The sequence below is a fragment of the Heliconius melpomene genome, chromosome 6 (genome assembly GCF_056956725.1).
Source record: "Heliconius melpomene rosina isolate 202511_hmr_F chromosome 6, ASM5695672v1, whole genome shotgun sequence".
Taxonomy (NCBI): domain Eukaryota; kingdom Metazoa; phylum Arthropoda; class Insecta; order Lepidoptera; family Nymphalidae; genus Heliconius; species Heliconius melpomene.
The window spans coordinates 11,545,321-11,565,686 of NC_140394.1; the positions used below are offsets into that span (position 1 = coordinate 11,545,321).

A 20,366-nucleotide genomic window follows, 5' to 3' on the forward strand; every position below is an offset into this window, starting at 1 on the left:
TTTTGCAAATAAAAATATATAGATTTTTTTTGAAAACTTGTCAAGGATTTTTAAAAATTGTGGCATTTTTTTAATTTCTTTTAAATTTCAATCTCGTAGTATTACTGATTTTTTTTCTAAAATTACAGAGAGATTGAATTTTTCAATTATTTTTAAATTAGTCATAAATTTTTAAAAGTTATCTTAATGATTGATGTCGCAGCACAATATAGTAGTAGTTAATCTGTAAAATCATAATTTTCATAAGTTAGTCGAAAAAAATGTGAAAGCACACAAAATACGCTTAAATTTTCTAGCTCTGGCTAAAAAACTGTGATTTTTCTATATAATAGACAAAAATTGTTGTTAGGAATGTTGGTACATGTGATGACTCTTTTATTTATATTTTATTTTTGCTTTATTTAAGATGGAAAAACTGAAGTTTCATAATATTTTTATTTCTAAATTATTTTAAAATTTTATTTTATAAACTGTGCGGCTTTGTGAATATTCATAATATATATTTGTGTAGTACACACGAGGCCGTTGAGGCGCAGTGAAACAGCGCAACAGTAAACGCGTCGGTTGTGGATTCAATTAAAATAAAATTAAATCCTAGCATTGAGTTCAGCCACACAACAGGCAATGTCTATAAAATTCGGCGGAGTCCAAATTGTCCCTAAATAAATACATTTTATCATTTATGTAATTCTTCGATAAAGATTTCTAATTAAGATATTAAGTTATATTTTTCTTTCTATATATTTACTTTGTTCTGCGCGAATAATATTTTTTCCCTAAATACTAACAGTTGGAATTTTTTATAAAAGATTAGCTAGTACTTTCTTAGTTACACCTTATTTTTTTTAATACAGCAGTAGTAGTAATAAATACCTAAATTTAATATATTCTTGTCATATTGTAAGAAACATAAAGATTATCTGTTTTTGTTTTCACTTGTAGTTTAAAAATTAACAAAATTCACGCTTTATCTCTTATATAGAGGGATAGGCAAAAAGAAACTAGTTTTAAGATACTCGTTTCCCATATACCGCTCAATTTTCGAAACATTGCCTATTGACTGGCGGAACACAACGCCGCGCTTTCTAGAACCTTTACTATTCTTAATTTTTCCAATTGTTATGGAGTCGTCACACTATGAAATAAAACTGTGATTACACTCGAGTGTTCATTATTAGAAACATTTTTTTGCTATAAATTGCAAATATAAAAAGGAACAAAGAATTTTTCGAAGTCATAAAAATTCACAATTTTTATTTGAATGAAAAACGTTTTAAATTTGCAATTTGTAGTCTGTTTGTTATTGTCTGGTTGATGTATCTATTATTAAATTTTTCTTTGTAATTTCACCTGAATTTATCTACTGAAATAAATGTGTGCAGATAAATGATTTATTTGTTTTATTTCTATATTTAATACTAGCGGACGCGCGCAGCTTTGCCTGCTTATTTGCACCCTTTGGGGTGAATTTGAATAAACCAATAAACACATGTTCAATGAAATATTTTTAAGTCTCAAATCTTTAATTTTCTTTCCATACAAACTTTCAACCCCCATTTCACTCCTTTATTGCTGAAATTTTTTAAAATCCCTTCTTAGTGGATGTCCAGATTACGAAAGTAAATATAACTTGGACTTAGTGAAATCATATATAATATATAGTATCTGTCCAAATTTGATGTTTCTACGCACAGCGGTTACGGCTGTGCGTGCGTCTTACCTCAGTCAGTTAGGACAAGTCCTTTTATATATATAGACTAGCGCTTACATGCTAATTGCTTGCATTGTCAAATGAAAATAAGTAAAAAAAAATTTCTAAACCAAGCTATATTATTGTTTATTTTATGTAAATAAAGAGATTTTCTAATATCAGTTTAAGTATTAAATATAACATTTAAAAAATATATGTTTATGATTTAGAAATTTATAATAATGTATATTAATTAAGAAGTAGTATAAGTTGAACAATTTTACAATGGTAAATTACACAATATTGGCTGACTTACCAGAAAAAATCAAAAGTCACTTTATATATTTTTTATAAATACAAGTTTATTATTTTCCTAAGCAATGATTAAATTGGTGGTTGATCAATTTGAGACAACTTTCAAAGCATCAAAAAAAAAATTAATAAAGAAAAAAATACAAAAAAAAATAAAATACAGAAAAACTTGAATGAAAACTATTAAAATAATAATTATAAAAAAAATCTAATATATCTATATTCTTTATTTCTGTAATGTTCAGTTCATTATTATATATATTGTTAGTACAAATTGTATCATATTTGTTATTTAGTTATTGTATTTTATTAGATAAAGTACTAATATTGTCAACACAATGTCTAAACACGAAGGTTGTGGGTATAATTCTCTGGCAAAAAATGATGTTAAGTGCTGCAACTCAACACAAAAATTTCCCTAAATTTTATTTTATTCTCGCTTCAAAACTAGGCAGCTCAGAGTATCTTGATACTAGGTTCCCCCTGCCTATCATGTTATACATGGTATACAGTTTGAAGCTAATTTCAATATTAAGACTAACTTTGTACTTTTTTAATATCATTCAAAGCATTAATACAAGGTTTTTTAAAAACTGACAAATGTGACTCAACAATATTTGCCAATTCTACACAATTAATAGTATGTTTTTTCTGTATATGAAGAAAATTTAAAAGAAATTTACCAAAAACTTTATCATTCAAACAAAACTGATGTATTTGCTTAAAATTATGCAATATATATCTTTGTATATCTTCAGTTATTTCACACTCCTTATAAAGGCAGTGTATAGCATTTAAATGATATAAAAAGACATCCTTAGTAACATTTTGAGACATATATTTAAGTAAATCTGATTTTTCTTCACCACTTAAGGTGGTGATGTATTCTGTAACCACATGTTTAGGTATTTCTAAATCGTTAACAATAATATATAAAAGATCATTGAAATTTTCTTTATACTTCTTAGCTTTAACCAAAAAATCTAAACTTAAGCTAGTGTTGTCTCGTTTTAAAAGTTCCGGTACAAACATGTTATAGAAATAATCAATAAAATTAACATTTAAGTTTTCAATACTAAAAATGTGGTTACACAGTTTTTCAATTGAAGTAAAAGGTAGATTTTTGGCCAAAAATTTAAAAGTTTTTGTATTTTCCAAACATTTTTCCATTATTTCTTCAAAACCATTGACAGGGTCCAAATCATTGAGCTCTTCCCTAAAGATAAAGTTAGATGATTCTTCAATACTTTTTCCTTTATTTTCTTGTTGTATTTCTTGTTTTACACTAGAATGAGGGGTAGGAATCTCTTCATCTACAACCATTTTGACGATATTATCACTGATAACTTCTGGTTCTTTCATTATAGAAGTGAAATATTTAAGCCATTTATTATGTTTTTTATTACTTTTAAAAGCAGCGTCGATACAGCGTTGAAGAATAGGTTTTGAAGACTCACAGAATTGCCACATTGGTTCTTTCATTGTTTCATTAATTATTTTATACCCCTTCTTCAATAAGCTTAATTTTTTAAGGAACTACGAGTATTCTTAATAATAATAGAATATTTATATTTATAGTCTATAAATATGTAAAATAATTAAACTTTATACTTCTATAAACATTAAATAAAGTTTGAGAGTTTTAAATTGAATTTTGTGTTATTTTCTAATTGACATATATGATAATGTTGCAACTTGCAAGTTTACTATTTACTTGTTACAAAAAATTACGCATTAAAAAAAAGAAATGAAGGCTTTTAAAATAATCTCTAAGGCAGTTCACAAAATATATTTTATAACATATTAAAATTAATTATTTGATAAATCATGTACTGTTTTTATTAGACATAACTTTACTAGTACTAAATACAAGATGAGAAAAAGAAACTTAAAATAAACAGGTAAATTACAATTTTATATAAATTAATAAACAGAATATAAATATTATTTTCTTTAATGAAAACTATATTTTATTATTACATTTTTAATTATTATTTTTACAATTAATTATCTACATAATTTCATAAGACTGTATGACCTACGATCTTCGTATACGGATTTTAATTTAAATTGCACATTTATAAAAAACCACTTACATGAACACTTATTGAATTGAATCTATCAGACGTCAGTACTCAGTATAAAACGTTTTCAAACGTTAATAAAAGACGTGTTTTTGGTACAATAATTATTTGTTTCTATTTCTATTCTATTTCTTTATAATTATTTCTTCATGTAGTTCATAAAAATAGGTAAGTTCTTTAATTTATTTCTTAGATTTATTACAATATAAGTTGATTTTAATAATGGTGATAATATATTTCGATTAATATCTTTTAAAATCTATATATCAAGTAAAATAATAGGATAATACGTTAAGTACTAATTTATTATTTTAATTTAATTAGTTTTCATTCCATGTCTTATATTATTAATAATTATAAAAAAATATACCTATTTATGTTTATATATAAAAATATATACAAAGTAAAATAAGAATATAATATTATAAATATATGTTAAGTACCAATTAATTGTATTTATTTAATTAGTTTTTCTTTCTATATAAATCAAAATAAAATCTAATCAGCTTCACGCTGTATCCCGCACACAGCAGGGTAGGCAGAGGGAACCTAGTGTTAATACACTCCGTTCACCACTTTCTGCCGAATTCTGGAGGCATTGCGTGTTGAGTGGCAGAACTCAACGCCGCACTTTGCCTCGATACCAGAGCGAAGAAATGGAAATATAAACGAGTGGGGATCGAACCCACAACCGTCGCGTCACAGTCACACCCTTGTGCCGCTGCGCCACGATGGCCCCATTCTTCTTTCTATAATAATATAGATATTTTTATTATCAATAAATTATAAGGCCGTCCTGGCGCAGAGGCACAAGCGTGGGGATTTTAAACGCGAGGTTTTTTTAGGTTGTGGATTCGCTTCCCACTCGGAGGAATGATAAATTATTTATTCGTTTTCTCTTTCTGGTAACGAGTTCATGTCATTGTACATACGATTTATTATCATTAATAATTATTATTATTATTTATGTATAATTGTTTTGTTTATTCTGTATATCTATATTTTTAATCACTATTTAGTAATTAAGGAGTTAATTGCCCTAGTTAGATGCACGCTATATCCCATAAGTAACAGAGTAGGCAAGCGGAACTTAACTCCGCGTTTTGTCTACTGAAGCTAAGAAATAAAAGTAATTAGGTATTCCCTAGAATGGTAATTGAATCTATGTTATCCGTCATGTTTACATTCAGCTATTCTACTATGTCCTCAACAATTACAATTATTCATATAAATTGAAAGTATGAACAAAATCCAAGCTATTTTTAAAATTCAATAAAAAAAACTTATATGTATTTTTTTAAATATTTCATTTTATAGTTTACATTTTTATTATATTGTAGTTATTTACATAGTTAAATACCTACTTGTAATGTTGTAAATCAAACAACAAAGGGGAGAAAACGTATAACGCCATCGATTTCTATATTCGAAGGGAAAGGGAAATTGTTTCTGTTTATGAAGCATCCGATCTAGCAAAAAGAAGCGCGGCGTTGAGTTACGGAACTAAATGTCTCGTTTCTTGTATGTGAGTTAACTCTCTTTACCGACATATCTTACTTAATATTATAAATGTAAAAATTTCACGCAAAAGCTACAGTACGGATTTAAATGAAATTTTACAATAATGCAGCTTATAGGTACCTACATCAGAATACAGCTTAAATACATAGGCTACAATTTATTATAACATTTTGTATAAATTGTCTATAATATAACAATAACTTTAATCGGCCGAAGCCGGGTCATTCGCAAGTCTACGACAGTTAAATGACAAGAACACTAAATTCGAACCCGTACTTCTTGACCACTTAACCTACAATTCTTAACTAAAGATCCGCCATAGCTGTATAAAAACAAGCCATCTCCGCTATCGTATATCCTCATATAATAAGAATAGGTCAAGTTCCACTTTTAGCTGTCTTTCTAAGAAAATGGTCTTAATAGAGGCCACCGTGGTGTAGTAGGGCGCCGTCTGACTGTGAATAAGATAATTCTGAGTCCGACTCCCACCTGGGAGAATGAATTATTTTCAATTTCTTGTCTTAGTAAAGAAAACCTAGCGTTGAGTTACGCCAATAATTAAATCTCTACTTCTAAAATAATATTATAAATTTGTTTGAACATTCATGTTTGGTTGAACGCGCTAACCTCAGGAAGTAATGGTTCAAATTGAAAAAATAATGTTGTGAGTCTATTTATCGAGGTAGGCTACTACGAGGGCATTTTAAATTACCTTAGTCGTATTGATGTAACCCACTGCACCTGGTTATTTTCTCCTGTTATATGATAATAAATATCAACAAAGTACTTTTGTTCTATTTATTTATACAGAAATGTTTGTATAAAACTTAAATCTTATATATTATTGTTATAAGTTATTGAACTTAGATAATAGTGAGGTCGTCCTGGCACAGCGGCACGGCGGCACGGCGGCAAAGCGTCTGGTTTTAAACGCAACGGTTGTGGATTCGATTCTTACCCGGGGGAATGAATTATTTTTATTTTCTCACTCTAGTAACAAGATTAAGCGCAGCGTTGAGTTCTGCTACTCAACAGACGATCGTAATTTTGTACTTTTTTTGTGTAATTGTTAAATTTTCAAATATTTTGTTTCAGAACATGCTTTTAATAATATTATCTATAGTTGCGGGAGCGTTCTCTGTGCCGATGCAAAGCAGATGTGGATACGAGGTATGCATGTAATTACTTACAGATATATTTTTAAATATATATAATGATAAAGCTTATCCTGATTTAATTACTTTCAAGCTGAGCATGTAGGCTGTTTAATTCTTGCTGTCCTCTGTCCTTTTTGACCATAAACTAAGCTACCAATCCGTAAATGATAAAGAGGAATGTTTACAATTTACAAAGCAAACTACATACCTACATACATTTATTAAATATTTTTATTGAACTTAAAAATACTTAAAAATAATCAATTGTTAGCAAATCATCGACATTATCATAAGCTAAGTATCTTATTTATTAATATCGACTCTGTGCACAAAAGGGTTAGAGCATTTAACTTTTCTTGGCTCAAGGTTCATGAAGTTGATATTTTTTCACTCTTTTTAAACAGAACAAACTTCTCTTTTTGCTATATACGGGTTAGGATAAACTTTCTGAAAACTCTGTTTTCGCTGGTACTACTAAAATTATTTGAGAAGAAATGTGGCTTTTGAATGTACCTATTCTTGAGACTCAGACTTTAATCATTAGAATGTATATAAAAAAAATACCTTAACTATTAATAGCGGAAACTATTTATTTGTACGCTTACTTATTAGTTATTATATTATATTACTTTAATGGGTGCGGTGATTTATTAATGTAACAAACACTGTTATCAGTTACTGATAAGGGGACCTTTAACACTTTGTTATACTCTATCTCTGTTTTGTTTTTATGATAGCGGCGAAAGTATCTGAGAGTATTTGAAAAAGCCAGCTTCAATGAGATATTCAAGAGTATTAAAAATAAGAAGGAATTGGGGAAGGCCTATGTCCAGCAGTGGACAAAAGATGGCTGTTGATGATGATGATGATGATTAAAAATACTCGTATATAGTTAAATATATTTTCCACAGAGTTGTACCCAAGCCGAGCCTGGACTTCTAAACGTGCATATAGTGCCCCACACCCACGACGACGTGGGATGGTTGAAGACAGTCGATCAATATTATTATGGAAGTAAGTTGTTAGAAGTACTCAAGTATCTTTATAGTACAAAATTTGAAGCTAGAAATGTTCGGATACGGATACATATATAAGAGAAATATTATTACATGGTAATATTTAAATTATTATATATTTTGGATTTTCGGTTATTTTGAAAAAAAAAACAGAAAGACAGCTGTTTTTTACACATCGGCAACGATGTGAAGTGTTTCGTTGTTCGTGATACTTGTCGTTTATCTTTTTCTAGCAATATCGTTCTCGTTAGTTCATACTAAATTCACAGAAAATATTAAATGAAAAACATTGTGTTGAGTTCCGCCACTCAACAAGCAATGCCTCGAGAATTCGGTGGAAAGTGGGGAACGGAAGTGTTTTAATAGGAACGGAGAGTACGCTGGGCGGCTGGGGCAGCCAAAATTAAAATCCTTTCATAATAAGTCTCATTCAAAGTTCGACTAATAATAAAAACTAAAATTAAGAAGACAACCTGGTAAACTGTGGAGCATAACGCCATGCGTTCTTTTGCCATAGTGGCGAAACTTGAATATAATCATTCCCCCGATTGGGAATAGAACGCGCAACCATCGCATTTACGGAGACAATGTTCCACAGCACGATTACGTTGAAAGTGTAACTTTCCGGTGTCCCGCTGCTATACGATAGCGACAAATATAATTAAAATCTCAATTAATTTTGAATTTTGGCTTAAAAAGGAATCGAAAAGACGCCCTTCGACTTAGAAATTAACTCACCTTGTTTTGTATTTCAGGTAGAAACAACATTCAAAAAGCAGGTGTTCAATATATTTTAGATTCTGTTATAAAAGAATTATGGCAGGACCCTAAAAGAAGGTAAGTTATTTAGAATGTTTTTTTTGTTTATAAATTTATGTTTATAGAAAAATAATGAAATCTTTTTAATTAAAGGTAAAATATCCTTGGCTGCATAAAACTATACATTTTTCCTTATACAACGTTAAAGATGATTGTTGGGTGAAAAGTTGGGAAAAAAATCTCAAAATACTTGAATATTTACCTTAAATGTGGTATTGTGGAAAATATCTTACACGTTACATTACGTTAAAATAGCTTTTTTTCCTCTAAATAATATATACGTGAATCTGACGACATGAGTACGTAGTACGGTCGACGAGTCGTGGCCGCTCTAAAGTTAGGCTATATATAATCATCTGAAAGTGAATTTGTCCAAAATATCCTAAAATAAAATATGCAGAGCCATCTACAACAAATTTTATAGATATGAGTCGACAGGTCTGGAACAACTCTTTTTAGTTTTTTTTTTTCCAACTACCCCCACATTTTAGTAAGAATATTAAATTTTTTTGTAATAATTTTCTAAATTATTCCTATTTTTATTTCACTTGTAGATTCATATACGTAGAAACGGCGTTTTTCTGGAAATGGTGGGTGCGTCAAACTGACGACATGCGTCACAAAGTGCATACTTTAGTGCGCGAGGGGAGATTACAGTTTGTGGGGGGCGCGTGGAGTATGAACGATGAGGCAGCGAGCCACTATCAAAGTACTATTGATCAGTTCACCTTTGGATTGAGGTAGGTTTTGGCTAAAAGGGGAAATTTAGGGAGGGAGGATAAAAAGGTCTCATTTAGCATATGTTTGCTTTTCGATTATTTTTAGTTGGACATTACAAGAATAAACAGTTTGTAAGTACGAATTTGAGGACATATTACACCTGTTTATACAATAGAATTATTATTAAAGTAATATTTTATAAATAATTGAAAATCGAAAAACGTTTAGTGTTACAGACATATTGTTACATATTAGATTGCCTTTTTATTAAAAATAATATTTTAAGTTTTTGCCTGTGAAGGCATCTAAATATTTAAAAAAGCGAATTTGGTTAATAAATTGAAGTTAAAAAAAATATTTCAATACGGAAACGACTGAATTTTAAATTCAAAACTGCTATGTTTTAAACTTATCATTTCTTCCAAATCCAAAAAAAAACGCATAAAAAATACCAATAAATTCTAATTTTCGGAACAGAAAGCTAAACGAAACATTCGGCAAATGCGGAATTCCTAAAGTGGGATGGCAAATAGATCCGTTTGGACATTCTCGAGAATTTGCTTCGTTATTATCCGCAATGGGATACGACGGGCTGTTTCTGGGTCGAATAGATTACCAGGATAAAAGATCAAGGTTGAAGAATAAAGAAATGGAGATGCTGTGGAGAGGGGATGATGATTTGGGTAAGTATTGTTTGCACGTTTATGTTATATTTCGCATATGATGGAGTGAGCAGAACACTGCTGAATTCGGGTTTGGGCGCTTAGTCTACATGAGCGTGGTAATGAATATAATTGAATATAATTCCTCCGAGTGAGAATCGAATCCACAACAGATTTTCCAGTCAGATATTGTGCAGCTGTGCCAACAGCCAAGACGGCTTCTGTAAATATTTATAAAATTATAAAATTGTCCTGTCACAGGAGCAGAAGCGTGTGCGTATGCTATTGTAAACGCGATAGGTTGTGGTTTCGATTCCCACTCGAGGAAATGATTATGAGGAAGGATTTTTTCGCTTGGTGTCGTGGCAAATGATTCCAGAATTCTACGGAAAGTGTTTTCCTCCGCCTACCCTGATATGTATGGAATAAGTGTAAATATAAAAATATATAAAAATTGTATTGCTATTCTGTATTGAATTTCTTGTTTCTCACTATTTTAAATTTTATTTCCTACGTCATTATGACGTATTTGGTAATAGTTTGAATTTATAAGATTGTTGCGGGTTCGATTCTCATTTGGGGGAATGACATTGAGTTCCATCACTAAACACGCAAATCTAAATGAAACTTACACTATTACTTGTTTTTTCTATTTTTTAAGGTAATTCGTCAGATATTTTCACTGGAGTACTCTTCAATACATATTCGCCTCCACCCGGTTTTTGTTTCGACGTACTTTGCAATGATGAGCCTATTATAGACGATCCCGATTCACCCATTTATAATGTTGACGATAAGGTAGGTCAATAGATTAGTGATTTTGTTCTCCGTTTCTGTTTAAATTTGTCTTTAGTGAAGATTGTAGTGTTTTAACTTAAATATGAAAGTGAAGTTTGGTATTGATAGATAAAAGGGAGAAATTGATCTCTGATTTGAGTATTTGATAATTGTTGTTTTTATCTTATCTTATTTCAATAGTTTAATAAATTACAATTTATGCTGTTATTCAATATGATGGTTGTGGGTTCGATTCCCATTAGGAGAAATGGATATATTTCAACTATTTTATTTACTTCCTTGCATACATATTATATTATATTTAAAGGTTCCCTTTAATTTTTATAAAGAGTTTAGAATAATATTTGAATATATGAATGTGTAAAACTAATATAATTATTTAAATTTATAATATTTTTATATGAATTTATTTATTCGAACATCAATAAAAAAAAAAATTACAAATAATAAAACAAAAAACTATTTTTTTTACATATCACATCCATACATTCATATCTTTGATTATTTATAATGTACACAAATTATTTAAAACAACGCCATCTATTATAAAAAAAATAAAAATAACTTTCATTCTACCAAAAAAGGTGATAAAATTTCTTGAAATATCGAAAGAAATGTCAAAAGGATACAAAACGAATAATATTTTGGTTACAATGGGTGAAGATTTTCAATATCAAGACGCCGCTATGTGGTTCATTAATTTGGATAAGTTGATACAGTGAGTTAATGGTTTTGGGTTCGATTCCCATTTAGGGAAAAAAAATATGAGTTATATTGTTTGGGTTCTATGGTTATCAAGATTTCGGTAATATAAAAGACTGTCTAAAAAAAGTAAAGTATAGTAAAGTAAAATGCATGTGTATATGCATGCTATATTATATGCATGTTACTAAAAAAAATATGAAGGAATACTTAAAACCAAAGTCACTCAAAATATTTAAATATTTTACGTCATGGAGTTCACTAATTTGTTAATCTTGCAACAAAAACATTTACAAACAAATTTACTTGATTTTATAAAGAAAATCTTCTTACCTTTCGTAAAATAAATAATAAATTATAAAGACCACCGAATTATATAAGGAAATTATAATAAGGCATAGAAAATAAAAGAAAAAGAATTAAAATAACCTAAAAACAATTTATCTTAAAAACAATACAAGAAAACAAAATTTTTCTAAATAGGTATCGTCATTTCTCTTCAAAATGACTGAAATGTCGTCCGTATATCGAACCAATAACGTTTTGGTGACAATGGGCGATGACTTTAACTATCAAGACGCGGGCATGTGGTTCAATAACTTGGACAAATTGATTTCGTAAGTGAAATTATTTTAGAATTTTGCATGTGATGGAAATTGAACCTGTTACTCTTTGTGTTTTTGTGTGTGTTTAAGAAATTTATTTCATTATAATTATCTATATTTTTTAATTATCGGTTTAAATAAAGTAATTCTGAAAAGAATGTGAAATTACTCAAAAAAACCGATCAAGCGCGAGTCGGGCTCGTCCACCAAGGGTTCCGTACAAAATTTGGTGGGCTCGAGCTTTTTCTGAAATTCAAGCTTAGCTTAGTCAGAGCCCTTTCATCTGATAGTGTACTTGAACTAGCGGCTTTATTACCAAATTTTGCCCCACTTTTAAGGCTCTTATTTTTTAGGATTTAAACACGAATGTATAGTTGTCAGTACCCTATTAATTTTGATTCCCTTTATATTGCTAAACACGCGCTTTTTTCTATATAAGCTTCATATCTTTTTTTTAAGTAAATTTAGAAATACAGCTTTTTCAGAAAATAATGGGGCCGTAGATCTAAGTATATAGTTTGAATTTCAACTCTATATCTTTAAGCGTTCTTGAGATAAAGGCTCTTGATAGACAGAAAGACAGACTAAAGAATAACAAAATGAGATCACTTGTAAGATTACAAGGGTCCGCCTTAAAAGGTCCAGAACCCAATTGCTATATTTTTAAATAGTGAATAATTATGTTTTTTTTTAAATCAAACAAAATAATTAACTTCAATCACATTACATAAAAAATAAATATAAAATAAAATAAATAAATTTATTTAAAAGCATTGGTACATCATGACGATCATTATTACAAATGAAACAAATAATAATTAAATACAAGAAATCTTAGAACAATAAATTATTATATTGATGAATAGTAATAAATCCAATAAAATGTTTTACAAGTTTGTAATGTCTCTAGAAAAACTTGATTGTCTTTTTATATAATAATAATAAATAAAATAAATATTAATTAAAATATTTCGAAAATACGAAAAGTGGGAAACGGAGTGTCTTAACACTAGATTTCCTCTGCCTATCCTGATATATGCGGGATACGTAAAACTTAAAAAAATATAAAATAATTCCAATAAATGTTGTGAATTTAAATATAATACATAAAAAACAATAACAAATGTAATTATAAATATTCAAACTAAATAAACAAACGCCAATGAAACAAAACAATGCAACTTAGAGTTGATTTTTAAAACAAAATATTAGATGGCGTTGTTTTAAAAGATAGAAAATGGTGCCAATATTTTTATCTTTTGCTAGGTAAACAATTTTATTACCTATATTACCAATCAAGGGAAATATTACCGCAGTAATAACGTGATTATTACCATGGGAGGCGATTTCACATATCAAGACGCTACCATGTGGTATAAAAATCTTGATAAATTAATTGAGTGAGTATCAGATTCTCGTTTTTGAGCAGAGAGTTCCAGCTTTATACATATAATATAATTTTTTTATATTTTGGATGAGATGGGTAAATTAACAATTATAACAAATATACAAATATTTACGTACAATTGCAAATTATTATACAGCATGTTTTATTTTCTTTAAAGCATGTATTTGTATTTCATTTCACACATACTCGTAGTTGTTTATGCTTTAAATATTTTATATTTCTTATCACCAATACTTAAAATATTTACCTATGTTTGCTTTCACCTAATAACGCATTGGTTGTGGGCTCTATTTCCGAGGAATAAATTATTTGCATTTCCCCGCTCTAGTAAAACAAAACGCGGCGTTGAGTTCTGCCACTCAACTCGTAAAATTCAGGTAAAAAGCGGGGAATGGACTTAACACTAGATTCTCTGCCTAGTCAGAGAATCTAATGCTATGTGGGATAATGCGTGAAGCTGAATTAAATTATATTAATTTTATTACAAATCCATACATTAATGTTGTTTCAGATTGATTGTTTTAATAAAAAAAAAATTGAATATTTAACTGTATAATACAATTTTAAAAGATCGTTATTTCGGTTTTGTGTCAATTTAAATGAAAACTGATATTATTCTTACAGATACGCAAACATGAAGGCTGCGAAAGACGGTCTCAATATAAAACTATTTTATTCAACTCCCGACTGTTATTTGAAAGCGGTTAAAGATGCGAAGTGAGTATAAATATAAATTATTCTTCTTTATGTACTTAACTAATTAACTTATACAATTATTTCTTTCTTATATACCTACGTGTTTACAAATTATTATAATTGATTTCAAAAAAGTCCCGCTACTGCGACTTCTTGCGAAGATTCTTCTCAGGTCTAACACAGTAACTTTAGTGAACTTTAGTTCTGACGTTCAAAAAAAAAAGCTTGTAACTTCTTATTTTGAATAAATTTATTTGTCTTTGATTTTGAATAATTAAGCATATTTTATTTTCTTATAATAAGGTCAACTCTTCTCTAAAAATTGAACTTACAAACACTAACAAATGAAGTAATTGCAATGACACGCAGTCTATCATTGGTCACTTATTAAAACGTCACAGTATAAAAATGTATCAGCAAAAAATACATAACAAATAGTAAATAATACAATTTATCGGATCTATGGATGTGGATTATGGATATAAATGCTTCAAACGCGTTAGAGAGCGGACGTGTCGTCGCATATACAACGTGCGATCGTCAACATACAAAGTAATTTGCGCGCGAATCACAAGTTTCTCAATGTTTCTTGTACTTTTATTTGTTCCTCATATACATGGTGTTGCCACACAATTTAAATATTATATTGATTTTTTTTACTTTCTTATACTATATATATATATATATATATATATATATATATATATATATATATATATATATATATATATATATATATATATATATATATATATATATATATATATATATATATATCTTCTTCCTCCTGGCATTAATCCCGGCTATTGCCAGGGTCTGCCCTCCTACCCAGTCTGTTTTTCTTTCCTTCCATATTGTGGCTGTTTGTGGTTTTCCTGGAGCGACTGCCGTCTGACCTCCAAAACCCCCTTTGTGGGGAAAAAACCGAGGGGAGAGGAAAATAGAGGGGGGGTAGGATAGGTAAAGGAGGGAGCTGGAGAAAGGAGGAGGAGCGGGGGGGGGGGGAGGACACCATTCTTACGGACTGGATGAGGATATAAGAGTGGCGGCTCGAGGATCCGGGGTCGCATACCCGTATGCCCACAAACCAATATCGGACAGTTATTAGTTATATATATATATATATATATATATATATTATTATATATGTTTCTTTCAGTCCGACTTTACCAATAAAACAAGATGATTTCTTTCCCTACGCGAGTGATCCTACTGCGTATTGGACGGGCTATTTCACTTCGCGACCAACTACTAAGTATTTTGAAAGGGAGGCTAATAGATATTTACAGGTGGGTTGATTTTTTTTGTATTTTCGATATTTTTATAGTATTTTTAGATGTTTTAAACTGTTACATAATAAAAATGGCATTCGTATATCGTTATCTATATTTTTAATTTTTTTTACATTATATTACGTAATATTATAAAAGGAAATGGAAAAGGAGTGTAACATTTTTTCCTACTTTTATGATGTTTTAAAGTGTTTCTAATTTACTTGTACCATAGTATGTAGTCCTAAAATGCTGAGTCAAATATCTTTTCATTATTTTATATTAATGTAATAAACTTAATTGTTATTTCAGATGGCGAAAAATCTTCAAATACTAGGGAACCTTCCAGAACATAATAAATTTGTTTTGGATGAACTTAGAAGTGCTATGGGTGAGAAAGAAAAATAATTCTTTTCTTTTTTATTAGAAAGAACCCAAGGCCATCATCTCGCAGTAAAATGTGTGACTGTAAACGCAGTGGTTGTGGATTTAATCCCAAAAATAAATAATTTTCAATTCCTACTCTGTAAAACACAAGATGGCGTTAAGTTCCGCTACTTGATATGCAATAACTATAATAATTATTAATTAATCCATCATATCGCAGTGACGCTGTCGGCCAGACTGTAAGCGCGATGATAGAGGATTCAATACCCAGTAGAGAGAGTGATTAAGTATATTTAAATTTTCATTTTTGTCTATCCTTCACCATGTAGCAGGGAAGGCATAAAAACATTATGTATTAAAAGGTGGAACTCAACACCGCTCTATGTCTTGCCTAAGTGGAGAAATGAAGATAATTCAAAGCTCCGGGCGGAGTTAGAACAACAAGAGTAGTTTATAACCAAAGATGATGTATTAATAAAAATAATATATATAATACTAATGTTATTATTTTAGGTGTAATGCAACACCACGACGCTATTACCGGTACGGAAAAACAACACGTTGCAAGAGACTACGAACGATTGTTGGATAATGCGTTGCAAGACTCCTTGCTTATTGCGAGACAAGCTTTTAGGTTAGTTGTGTGTTCTGTTAAAACAAAAAAACCATCTTTGTTAAAACAAAAAAATATCTATATATTTATTTGAAATATAAAGTATTATATCGTTACGTAACAGTACGTTATCTTATAATGGCGATTCCTTAAAATTTTAATTATACGTAAGTAGAAGATCTTTTTTATTTTCCCTTTCTTCCAATTACTGTCAGGACTGGTTTTTTTATAATTACTATTTAATCGTCGTTTTAAAACTGTAATTTCATTACTCTTATCTCGTAAGATAAAACACAGCGTTTACTTACGCCCATGTTTTTTAAAATATGCAGAGATTAATCTTAAATTTAATAAATTTACAGCAAGCTACACGAAAATGGTCAAAATTTATTTTCTTATGATAGATGTCATTTTAATGAATCAAGTTGTGCTACGAGTGAGAATGGTGACCAATTTGTGGTGAGTGATGGATTTCTTTGTTCTTGTAACCAAATTATACAAAATGTTTACATTAGTTGCCAGCCATTTTATGTATGTATTTACAAAGATAAAATACTGTAAAGTTAACATATTTCAGGTGACAATATACAATCCCGTGGGATGGAATGTGTTGGAACCAATACGAATTCCAGTTAAAAAAGGCACTTTTGAAGTTTACGCTCCAAATGGTAAAGTTGACTGTAAATATTATGGTTCTTGGGTTCTAGGAATGAATTATATTCAATTCCTCACTCTAATGACAAGACAAAGCGCGCAAAGTAAGAACGGAGTGTTTTAACACTTAGTTCTCTCTGTTCTCTCAAAGTTTCATGATAATCGGTCGAGTAGTTTTGGCGTGAATGCGTAACAAATTTACATTGACATTTACGATATGTCGACTTTTGGATTTTTTATTAAATAGTACCTTTGGTGCATTTTGTTGCATTTATTTGAACAAAGGTAAGGTTAATATTCCCTTGTCCCCCATATTTTTTAACGTTTAAATATATTTTTATTATATTTGTTAATTTCCTGTTTAAAAAATATATATTATATATTAACAGGTGAAAAAATAGCATCACAATTAGTATCTATTCCCGATGCGGTTATAAAAATTCCCACAAGAAAATCTCAAGCAACTCATGAAATAGTGTTCATAGCTAAATTACATCCACTTGGCATTAAATCCTTCTACATTAAAAAAGTAAACCCAAAAATCAAAAGAAACGTCCAAATTAAAAGGCAGAATGATTACTACGGTAATCTAAATGATTACTGGCGTAATATTCACAAGCAAATAGACTTAGACATCCGAAATATTGAGGATGAAACGATAATCACCGAGAAAATTCCATTACCAATGCTTACCAGGGAATCTGAAGCTTTAGATTTGGATAAAATTGATATTGATATGTTGAAAGATAGATATGATTTGCCGGAAAATGTTGGGGAATTGAGTAAAATTATGGGTAAATATGGTAATCATGTGACAAGTAATAGATATTTGGGTAAAAATGAAAATTATCCAAGTCTAAATGAGGAGGAAATGAGAATGTTGTCAGATGAACCTCGTATCGTTGAGCGATCAGCTGAATATTATATGGAGAATGAAGTAAGAACTTTTTTTTATTTTGATATAACTGATTTATTGTTTTCTTAATTTATTAAAATATTTGATTGAGTTACTTAAATTATGCCCTAGTTAGAATATTTTTGACAATTTTTATAACTAAAGAATAGATGACTTCTATTTGTCTTATGCGTAAATTTTAAGAGACAATAAAAAAGGCCTAAGTGGTTAATTCTAATTCATTTTAAATTTGTGTTATTTCTTTTATTCTAGTAGAAAAAAACACATATTGTCTTGAAAATTAACTTCATTTTCTGTTCCGTCCTTCTGGACCGTCTTTCCCATATCCTGTTTTTTCTGGCTACAGACGAAAATCGTAAAAAATTATATTTTGCACCGTCTTTTACGTAATTTTTATCAATGTAATCTTATGAGAAATTTCTTATTAATTAAAAAACCTGTTTATATTTAATATAAGCTAACCAAATAAAAAAATCTTTTCAGTTTTTCAAACTCCGCGTCGACAACACAACGGGTCGTATAACCCACTTATTACTCCCCGACAGAACGACCAACTTAGAAATACAATTTAACTACTGGACTGGTTTTATAGGCGACAACTCTAAACCTTCCACACGTTCCTCTGGAGCTTATATATTTAGGCCAAAAACTTCTGAGCCTATCCCTATAGACTATACTAAAACTGAGTCCATTCATGGGGACATAGTCCAAGAAATACGTTCACAGACTAAAAAAAATGCATTTAGTACTTTATCTATATATAAAGGGCTGAACTATTTTGAGCACGACTTTGTAATTGGACCCCTCAATATAGCTGATGGGGAAGGAAAAGAATATACAGTTAGATATTCAACAAATATATTCAATAACGGAATGTTTTATACGGATTCCAACGGAAGGCAGCTTATTAAACGAAAATTGAATTCGCGTAATTACAACGCGACTATAGAAGAACCAGTTGCGGGTAATTATTATCCTATAGTCAACGAGATTTTTATAGAGGACGATTACCAACGGATTGCCGTTTTAACGGACAGAGCTGAAGGTGGGACGTCGTTGCAAGAGGGTTTAATAGAAATTATCGTACATAGACGCCTTTTGCATGACGATGCGTTTGGTGTGGGCGAAGCGTTGAACGAAACGGCAAATAACGTTGGTTTGGCAGTCCGTGGGAAGCACAGACTAATAAATATACAGCCTAATGAGGAAATATTTGAGCAAAAGTTGATTATACAAACACATTTGTCGCCCATTGTGTTTGTGTCGAACGCAGATAAAGTTAGTTATGAAGAATGGGTCAAATTGAATCATTGTTTCAAAGGATTGAAGGAGTTACCTATTGGAGTGCATTTGCTAACTCTTGAACCATTGGGGGCTAATACTTTGTTGCTACGTGTAGAAAATTATTTAAAGAAATCCGAAAATGCGACCGTTTTGGTGGATTTGGGGACGATTTTTAATAATTTGAAAGTTTTATCATTAAGGGAAACTAGTTTAGCAGCAAATAGATGGTTGGACAATATTGAAAAATGGCGATGGAATACTGAAAACGACTTTAAAAATACTTTTAACAAAGAATATGGTAATTTTAATAATAATGGAGACAATGTTGGAATTAAAGAGGACGGTTTGAAAATAAAATTAAAAGCGAAACAAATAAGAACATTTATAGCTAATTATGAAATGATTGTGTAAATAAGTTTTTTTTTCTTTGTGTAAATATTATCAATATATTTTTTTACTAATATGATTGACTATTTTATTTTACTTTTCATTGCGGATGAATTCTCTAAATCAATTATTTTAATTATCCTAGGTTCTCTGCCTGTTAAATATAATAATTATGGGATACATCGTGAAACCAAAGAAAAAAAATATATGTAAGCCCCAAATTTGTTGCCCCATCTTAGAAACTGCTGGTTAAGAGTTGTAAAAACCTTTTTGTATTAGATGGGAACGAGGAAGCCAGTAAGCTATATTTTTTCAGCTTCACAGCATGGTAGGTAGAGGGAGCCTAGTGGTAAAACACTCTGTTCCCATTGAGACACTTCCGTTCCCCATTGCAAAATTCTGGAGGCCTTGCGTGTTGAGTGGAGGAACTTAATATGCTATATTACATCAGTTTAATTAATGTGACCCAATTTACCTGCGGTCAGAGTAACCTCCCGTAGTGTGTCATGACTCATGTGTCATACATAAGGTATTTCTATTGGATCATACGGACAAGTTGCAATAATTAAACAACAATAAGTTATATAAACATATTTCTTTTTAATTTAATCAAAAATACAATACATTAGAAAATCATGTGTATATTAATATTAATAAATGCATA

General features: G+C 29.9%; 2 protein-coding genes across 4 annotated transcripts; one reads left to right on the forward strand and one right to left on the reverse strand.

Moving 5' to 3' along the window:
* Positions 1 to 93: 93 nt before the first annotated feature.
* Positions 94 to 3,678, reverse strand: LOC146538504 (uncharacterized). Its single transcript, XM_085186693.1, has one exon. It carries the CDS (start codon positions 3,482 to 3,484, stop codon positions 2,540 to 2,542), a length of 945 nt encoding a protein of 314 aa, XP_085042819.1. The 5' UTR covers positions 3,485 to 3,678; the 3' UTR covers positions 94 to 2,539.
* Positions 3,679 to 4,112: 434 nt separating this feature from the next.
* LOC146538505 (lysosomal alpha-mannosidase-like) lies at positions 4,113 to 19,778 on the forward strand. 3 transcript variants are annotated; one of them, XM_085187153.1, is made up of 16 exons: positions 4,113 to 4,254; positions 6,703 to 6,777; positions 7,676 to 7,778; positions 8,536 to 8,617; positions 9,154 to 9,339; positions 9,797 to 10,002; positions 10,643 to 10,779; positions 11,364 to 11,497; positions 14,119 to 14,211; positions 15,350 to 15,479; positions 15,774 to 15,852; positions 16,362 to 16,482; positions 16,824 to 16,920; positions 17,039 to 17,129; positions 17,505 to 18,052; positions 18,515 to 19,778. In XM_085187153.1, the coding sequence occupies exons 2-16, from the start codon at positions 6,706 to 6,708 to the stop codon at positions 19,724 to 19,726; spliced, it is 3,291 nt and encodes a 1,096-aa protein (XP_085043279.1). In that variant the 5' UTR covers positions 4,113 to 4,254; positions 6,703 to 6,705; the 3' UTR covers positions 19,727 to 19,778. The 3 variants fall into 3 exon arrangements, with proteins under 3 accessions (XP_085043279.1, XP_085043278.1, XP_085043277.1); XM_085187152.1 differs by lacking the exon at positions 11,364 to 11,497 and adding an exon at positions 11,965 to 12,098; XM_085187151.1 differs by lacking the exon at positions 11,364 to 11,497 and adding an exon at positions 13,353 to 13,486.
* Positions 19,779 to 20,366: the final 588 nt, after the last annotated feature.

Bases quoted from the DNA above. Each gene is read 5' to 3' on its own strand.
- LOC146538505 (XM_085187153.1), top strand. From the start codon at position 6,706: ATGCTTTTAATAATATTATCTATAGTTGCGGGAGCGTTCTCTGTGCCG. The intron at 8,618-9,153 runs GTAAGTTATTTA...TTTCACTTGTAG, and splicing joins TGGCAGGACCCTAAAAGAAG to ATTCATATACGTAGAAACGG. The intron at 15,480-15,773 runs GTGGGTTGATTT...TTGTTATTTCAG, and splicing joins AGGCTAATAGATATTTACAG to ATGGCGAAAAATCTTCAAAT.
- LOC146538504 (XM_085186693.1), bottom strand. From the start codon at position 3,484: ATGAAAGAACCAATGTGGCAATTCTGTGAGTCTTCAAAACCTATTCTT.